We start from the raw sequence: 8179 nt of genomic DNA, 5'->3' as shown, positions 1-8179 counted from the left end.
GGAGAAGATATTTAAAAATCTCCAATGTTCTAAGAGAAAGTATTTCTGCCAAATTATATGTTTACATACATATATGTCACTCTTAACAAGCTAAAATGCATTTATTTAAAAAGCACATTAATAACTTATACTGTTCAAAATATATTTTATGTTCTTCTATTTCTGCTAATGGCACCATTATTTCTCAGTCATCCAAGCATCAACAATCTTGTTTCTGAGACACAGTCTCACTTTGTCACTCTGCCTAGAGTGCCGTGGAGTCATAGCTCACATCAACCTCAAACTCCTGGGCTGAAGTGATCCTCCTGCCTCAGCTTCCCAAGCAGCTGGGGCTACAGGGGCCCACCAGAATGCCCAGCTAGTTTTTTCTATTTTTACTTATGTTGGTTTGCCAGTTTTTCTTTTTTTTTGGCTGGGTGTTGGTGGAAAGAGTCTCACTTTCTTGCCCCTGGTAGAGTGCTATGGCATCATAGCTCACAGCAACTTCAAACTCTTGGGGCCAAGAGATCCTCTTGCTTCAGCCTCCCAAGTTGCTAGGACTATAGTCACCTAACACAATGCCCAGCTATTTTTTTTTTTTTTTTTTAGAAATGCGTCTCACTCTTGCTCAGGCTAGTCTCGAACTCTTGAGCTCAAGTAATCCACCCAGTTTGGCTCCTCAAGTGTTGAGATTACAGGCATGAGCCACTGTGCCTGGCCCTAGTTTTTATATTTTTAGTAGAAAAATAGCTCAAGCTGTTCTCAAACTCAACAATCTTCCCAGCTTTGCCACCTAGAGTGCTGGGATTACAGGCATGAGCCAGCACACCTGGCCTTTGTTTTTCTTAAGAAATGCTGCAGATTCAAAAGGTAGGAAGGGATAAGAACAGTAACTACAAAGAGCAGATCCTACAATGACACACACACTCCAGGACACCTGTGCACACCTTTTATTAAAGCAACAATCAAAATACAGGATGTGTCACAATTTTTTTTCTCTGTTTTTGCTATTAGTCATTTGTTTACATCTTCAAATTATTTTTAGAAAGTGAACATTTTATTGTTCACAAAAATCACCAGGTTGGCATTTCTTTTTTTTTTGTTGTTGCTGTTGTTGCAGTTTGGCCAGGGTCGGGTTAGAACCCACCACCCTCGGTATATGGGGCCGGTGCCCTACCCACTGAGCCACAGGCACCGCCCCAGTTTGGTCTTGTTTTCCAATCTTAATGAAGGATATTGGGAACTACTGAAATACAAGATGTTGAGTGTGGGCATCCTCTGTGACAAGTTAGTAGCTCTGGGGTGTGTGCAAGAGACATTTGGAGGCTTCTATTATTGGTTATATTAAAATAATTGATGCCAGAATATTCTTAGAGCTATTTACTTTCCATTTTTACATTCTCTAGTTTTGAGTTGATGTAGTATTCTCTTAAAAAAAAAATCCCAGTTCCCCATAATCATATCATTGTATACAGTTATGATTTAATAAAAAAAAAAAAATCCCAGTTAAGGATTATTATCAACCCTATGTGACATTTTCTTTTAGTTTTTTTTCTTTCAGTTTCTGGCTAGGGCTAGGTTTGAACCCGCCACCTCCAGTATATGGGGCCACCGCCCTACTCCTTTAAGCCACAGGCACTGCCCGACATTTTCTTGTATAATGGATACATGCTCACTTGCTTTGGAAAATACAATAAAAAATTATTTGGTTTGATTTTTTCACCCCTCCACATTGATTTGTCTAATTTGAATCTGGTTAGTCACTGAAGAAACTCTAATAAATACATTGGGAAAATGAACTTTGTTATCTGCTGAAAGGTTTTTAAAGTGAATAGGTGAATATAAAAATGACCAATAACTTGACCATAACAGAAGTGCAAAATGTATGTGTGGTGAGATTTCATAGATATTTAAAGAGTACTAAATGCTTTATTTATTTTAGGGGGTGGGATCTCACTTTGTCAACTAGGTTGGAGAGCAGTGGTGTGCTCACAGCTCAATGCAACCTTGAATGTCTGGGCTCAGGCAATCCTCCCACCTCAGCCTCACAAGTAGCTGGGACTACAGTACTGGGACTACAGTAGTGGGTACCACTACTTCACCTGGCTAATTTTAAAACATATTTAGTAGAGAAAGGGTCTCACTATGTTGCCAGGCTGGTCTTAAACTCTTGGGCTCAAGCAATCTTCTCACCTTGGCCTCCCAAAGTACCAGGATCACAGGCATGAGGCACTGCGCTCAGCCTAATAACTTAGTTTAAAAAGCAAGGAGAGAAACAGGAATTACTTAAGGGATTGCCAAAAGGATATGAGACAGTAGCTAATCTGTTCTGAGAAAACACAGAATCTGAAATTCGACTTAAATGCTCCATTTTCTTATCAAATTAAACACTGAAAGGAAATTCCACTTAAGAGAACCATAGGGAGTTTTAGCACACGCACAACACTGCATTTCCAACAGCAAATTAAAAGATGCCTGATATGCCTTTCCAACTATTTCTTCCAGTGGCTGGGAGGGTGTTTTAAAGTCAGGCTGAGCTGGGTGAGGTAGCTCACACCTGTAATCCCAACACTCTGGAAGGCCGAGGCAGGTGGATTGCTTACGTTCAGGAGTTCAAGACCAGCCTGAGCAAGAGCAAGACCCTGTCTCTACTAAAAATAGAAAACCTAGTTGAGAGTGGTGGTGGTCGCCTGTAGTCCCAGTTACTTGGGAGGCTGAGGCAGGAGCATCACTTGAGCCCAGGAGTTTGAGGCTGCTGTGAGCTATGAAACCATAGCTCTCTATGGATGGCGACAAAGTGAGACTCTCTCAAAAATTAAAAAAAATAAAAAGTAAAAACCACATTATGAGTCCATTAAAAAATTTACGTAGCCATAAGTTCAGTTAAATTCTATTGTTTTGTTATCTCAAATTTGCCTTTCTGTTCAGACAACACAAACTTGTGCTTATTAAAAGGAAACAATAAAAAAGGTAAAGGAGAGGGTAGCGCCTGTGGCTCAAAGGAGTGGGGTGCTGGCCCCATATGCCGGAGGTGGGGGGTTCAAACCCAGCCCCGGCCAAAACTGCAAAAAAAAAAAAAAAAAAAAATGGTAAAGAATGAGAGAGGATTCCAGGATCCATAGTGAGGGACACCAAATCTTCTAGCCTTAGTTGTGGAAAAGGAATGCTTGTAAGCATCCAAGACAAATTGCTCTGGATGTGATGACATGGCACAGTAATGCTTGAGACATGGGTGAGACATTCAGCTATTTTTACAGCAGTTTCTTTACGTTATAGATCGTATATATCAAATTTGGTTCCTAGAGATTTCAGTCAAGTATTAGTATTTCTTTTTGCCAAGTATGATATACAAAAAGATGAGGATAGTAGATGTGCCCTAAAGATATGAAAATATAATCTATAAACCAAAACCATTATAAATTAGATTTTTCCATATAAAATTTTGTTTTCCCCATTTAGAATAAATACTATCCAAGTTCAAAAATCACCTAAGTGAATTAATTATGCATACATATGTGAATTATTTTTTGGACTCTCAAGAAAAAAATTGCTAGAGATATTACCAGCATGACTTAGAAAGCAGAACTCCACCTTGAGAATGAGTTCATAAGACTCAGGGGACGTAGCTGGGCATTAGCAGCCAGCTTTCAAAACTGCTCCAGCACGCTCAGTGCTCAAGGAGCACCCACGGTCAGTCACATGACTGAATTTCCATGAGGTGGGCAGTTCACTTTATCTCTGAAAATCCAACCAAGAGTCATGAGGTGTCTGCACCTCCCGGTCTAGCAGGAGGGACTCTTTGATTTTGTAAAGATGCTGGGGGCAGGATAGGACAGGAAGCGTGCAGATTTTCCACAAGTAGAAATCATCATTGTGAGTCAACCTCCCTGTAGGGTGGGTGTTATCAGGGTCATTCTAATGCCTTGACAAGGGAGAATGTTTTCGAAATCCGTTATCATCTCCCCCCACCATAGTCTAAAGAAGCAAAAATCAACCTGGAAACATTCTTTGGTCACACATTCCTGCTCATTTCATCAACAGTAGCCAGATTTTCCCTCGTGGATATGTAGATGGAACCGGCACCTTCTGCTGTTTCTGCAGAGGTCTGCACTCTGGTTTGAGTGAAATGAGAACCAAATAGCATGGGGGAAAGCTCACACATCAAAAACAATGAGCTTAAGTCCCCATTTTTGCTTTGGTGTAGAAACCCCTGCTAAAAATGTGTGGACCTGCGTTAACAAAAAAAAATGCTGTGCTCTAAGAGCTAGATATAAAACTGTCCTACTACAACCCAAACATGTAATATCCCAGTCTGGACAGCCCAGACAGGACTCCTGGTTTCTCCTGATGGTTCACTGCTGATTTCTTTGCGGGTTCACTCAAGACACGTCGGACTAGATGCGAAGATGTTCCTTTTCACGAGCTGTCTGATGGAACTGGTCTGTCATCTGAAGTGTCACCTTCCATACTCTCTCCCTACTATAAATAAACCGGGCAAGGTCACTTTAAGGCCATGTACTCCACACCTGTTTGCTGCAATGGTTGAACAGCAGAAGCACCCAGGCTCATGTTCTCTCAGGTTTGCTCCAGGTTTATCATGAAGATTGCAGACTTTCTGTAAAACTGTAACGTTTGACGAGAAGAGATCTTGCAGACCCTCAGGTGCTATCTGTGTATTTTCATAGATGAAGCACAAGATTAAACTTCAGAGAGAGGCAGGGAGTTGTCCAAGGCCACTTCCACGGACGGTGAAAGGGTGCGGGTTATACTTATGCATCTACACTCTCATCAACAATGTGTCCACGCAACCTTGGACGTAACCACCCCATCGGCGACACTGAGCTTCCTGTCTTCCTTGCTTGTAAGTGAAAAGGAAGTGATGTCATTCACCCTCACCAAGACTACCTCTTACTGCAGGAGAGGTCCTAATGACTTCCTGGAGGAGAAGACCCACAACCTCTATCTGAGTAAGGAACACAGCATGAATTGTGGGAATTGGAGATGAGAGAAAACCCTCTGAGAGACTTTGAGAACAAGCAAGGATGTCATGTGAGCTGGTTCTGAGAGAGGGTGAAACTGCTGAAGTGGCCCTTGGCCCTCACCCAACCCACCCTGTATTACAGACAAGGACACAGAGGCCTAGCCTTGCCCCCAAACAGGCAGCTGGGCACTGGCACAGTTGGGCCAGGCACTAACTTTCAGGTGACCAGTTCTATCTTCTTTCCAACACATCCTGCTGGCTCAAATGCACCTGCTTTCTGGGGGCTGGATAGTCATTCAGTAGTTTTGGCATGAAATCTGATGGTGCAATTCTCTGAACCGTCATCCTGGCCTGCAGTCACAGGGGCATATCACAGACCCTATGTCTGCTGCCCTAAGTAGGGTGTGGGCACTGCCCAACAGCAAATGGTCCTTGCAGGCCCGTCTGGGAGTCAGAATTCTATACCTTACAGGAGCCCAACAAATGCCTCTGTCTCTGGAAGCAGTAAATTTTCTGGGTAAAGAATCAGCCTTTGCTTGGAGGATGATCCTACATTAACAGCGATTTTCATGAGTGGCATGGGGGCAAACAACCCTCACCATTCCCCTTCTACGCTTCAGCTGAGTTCACCAAAATACTCCCACATAAACAGGCACATGCATTTTTATACAACCATTAAAGTGCTCTTCCAGGGCAAAGTTTTTCTCAGTTTCACAGTAGCAGCTTCACTGGAAATAAATGGAAAAAAAAAAAAAGCACTCTGTGAAAATAGGTGGGGGGATGGAAGTCACAGCCAGCCTAGTAACCACCCGGGGCCATTGCAAGGGACTTGCAGGCGCCGTCCTGGTTCTGGTGACTAGTATTAGACTGGGGCCTCTGAAGTAAAAGTTCTAGAGAAAAACAGGGACAAAAAGGGCTAAACCAGAAAGAGCTACAAGTATTAATATAATAACTAGTCCAAGATAAAGGAACAGTGAAAGTGATTAAAACTGAGAAGAAAGTGCAGCAAAACCATGTACGTGCATTTATCGTAGCAGACCTGTAATTTTAAAAAGGAAAAGCAGTGCAGTGAGCGTTGGACAGGGCTCTTGAACTTGGGGTATCTTACAACAGAGTCCTCTTTGCCAAGAGGATGTTGCTGATTAAGATATGTGGCCGTGAGCAGCCTCTGCAATTCACACCACACAGATGGACACCTTCCATGTGGTATTACCAATTTTGTGCCGTGATGTTTCCCCTGGCCTCTCTCACAGGAAGGTCCACTCACAGCTGCATGCAGGTGTCCCCTGTCCAAATGGCACCACTCCAACCTATGGGTGAGTCTCCTGGTAAGGCTTAGCGGCTAGAGTGACTACATCTGTATGTATCTCAAGGAGCAGCCCCTGATTTACTTGATATGCATAGCTTTTCAGGGTTGATATTAGACATGGCTTTCATAAATAATGCAGGTGTTTTTGTCACATGTCACTGTGGGCTCTGTGGAGTTGGGGTGAGCAGGTGGCAGTGCCCTGCCTGGGAACTCCACAGGGGTTGGTTCCTCAGATGTCAGCTCTGTGGACGTCACTTCAGTAGAAGGCTCTGCAGTGTCGGGGGACTGTTCGGCTGATGGCCCCGTGTCCTCTTCATCTCTGACTTCTAACTGCACACCCTCCTGGTCATCTGCAGGCTCTTTTTTGGATGGCGGGTGAACGGACACCTTGATGGCGATCTGCTGAGGCTGCTCGTGCAGTGACGAGGCGTCTGAGTCGGCAGCAGGTGAGTCACTGCGCTGCAGAGCATTGGGGATGGTGTATACCTCGTGCCTGTCAGTGGCCTCCTGGCCCTCCGGGGCGTGCCTCACAAAGCTCTGCCCTGGCTCCTCCAGGCCCACCACCTCCATAATCTCCTCCATTACCGTCCTGCAGTTCATGATGAGGGGTGGCAGAGGCACGCTCCGGGCCAGCTCCTCGATGTAGCGGGCAAACTCCATGGTTTTAAACTGGGTGACTTTGGCCAGCTCCAGGGTCTTGGCTGAGGTGATGATGGGGATGCGCTTGGCAATCTCGAAGGCCTTCTGCAGCTTCTCTGCGCCCTCTGTCCTGAAGAATTCATTGATCGCCTTCTCCGTCTTCTTCAGGTGGCTGCTCATCATACACAGGCGAGTGACGTTGAGGACCATGACGATGGTAAAGGCCACGAGGCACACGACCATGTAGTAGACGCCCATGTCCCCTGAGGTGAAGACAACACGCAGGGTCACTGTGTTGTTCACTGTGCCGTGGGCGTTGGAGGCGACACACGTGTATTTACCACGGTCTGAGAAAGACACCTTGGTGATGTTCAGGAGGCCACCAGCCTGCATGTGCCATTTTCCTGTTGGGAGGGAAAGATGAGAGTTCAGCCAGAGATGTGAGGTTCCCAGCACTGCACTTCGCCCATGTTTCTAGGGACACTTGAGGCTGGTGACAGCAGACATGCACTAATGGGCCCACCGCATGCCAGGCAGGGAAATGTGGGCACTGCCCAAATTGCAGGAGGCAATGCATAGGAGGCACTAACACCAGACCTGCTGTCCAGGATGAGGAAACTGAGGCACGGTCATGGGTTTGTAACCAGTGTAACTGGACGACTCAAAGGCTCAGAGGCTGTGCTTTCAGCCACCAAACTATACTGTGTGAATCTGCGTCTCAGTGAGACATGACAGAGGTCATGTCTGACCCATACCAGTCATACCAGAGGATTCCTCAGCTGGAGCCCTGGATTCTCTGACCTGTCTGGGGGCCTGACCACCTCGAACACATGGGCACCTGGGTTTCTCATATCTGAGACTGAAATTATCTTTGTATGACCTTATTTAATTAAGATATAACTTATGCCATTAATTCTGAGACTCTACTATGCATTGTCTATACTATTTAAAGCGACAAGCTAACAATATGTATATTCAGAGGCTGAATATGAATTTACATTGATTTGTTTTAGCTCTTGATAATAAATTACAGATCCATCAAATTGAAAATAAGCATGGCACAAAGAAGAACGAATGTTGATAAAAGTGATTTTTCTTCCCTTATTGCCCTGGGAGTGAGGATCTGAAGCCAGTGAAATGTGGATTGATCCTAGGTCTCCTGCCCACCTGCAAGGCAGAGCCCTCTGTGAACAAGGACCCTTGTCTAGCCTCAAGGACCTGAGTCTGCACCTTTCTGAGACCCTGCCACCTCCCGAGACTGCCCCACAGAG

At 44.8% G+C, this 8179-nt stretch overlaps 1 protein-coding gene across 5 annotated transcripts in view; it reads right to left on the bottom strand.

Moving 5' to 3' along the window:
* Window positions 1–866: 866 nt before the first annotated feature.
* The window catches only part of MFAP3L (microfibril associated protein 3 like), a 28856-nt gene continuing 21543 nt past the window's right edge, over window positions 867–8179 (bottom strand). For all 5 annotated transcript variants that reach the window (XM_053585592.1, XM_053585626.1, XM_053585601.1 and 2 more), the window contains one exon: window positions 867–7312. In XM_053585592.1, the coding sequence (XP_053441567.1) occupies window positions 6381–7312 (932 nt within the window). In that variant the 3' untranslated portion in view covers window positions 867–6380. The remainder of the gene's footprint in view (window positions 7313–8179) is intronic.

The sequence above is a fragment of the Nycticebus coucang genome, chromosome 1 (assembly GCF_027406575.1).
Source record: "Nycticebus coucang isolate mNycCou1 chromosome 1, mNycCou1.pri, whole genome shotgun sequence".
Taxonomy (NCBI): domain Eukaryota; kingdom Metazoa; phylum Chordata; class Mammalia; order Primates; family Lorisidae; genus Nycticebus; species Nycticebus coucang.
This window is presented reverse-complemented; position numbering and strand designations above follow the sequence as displayed.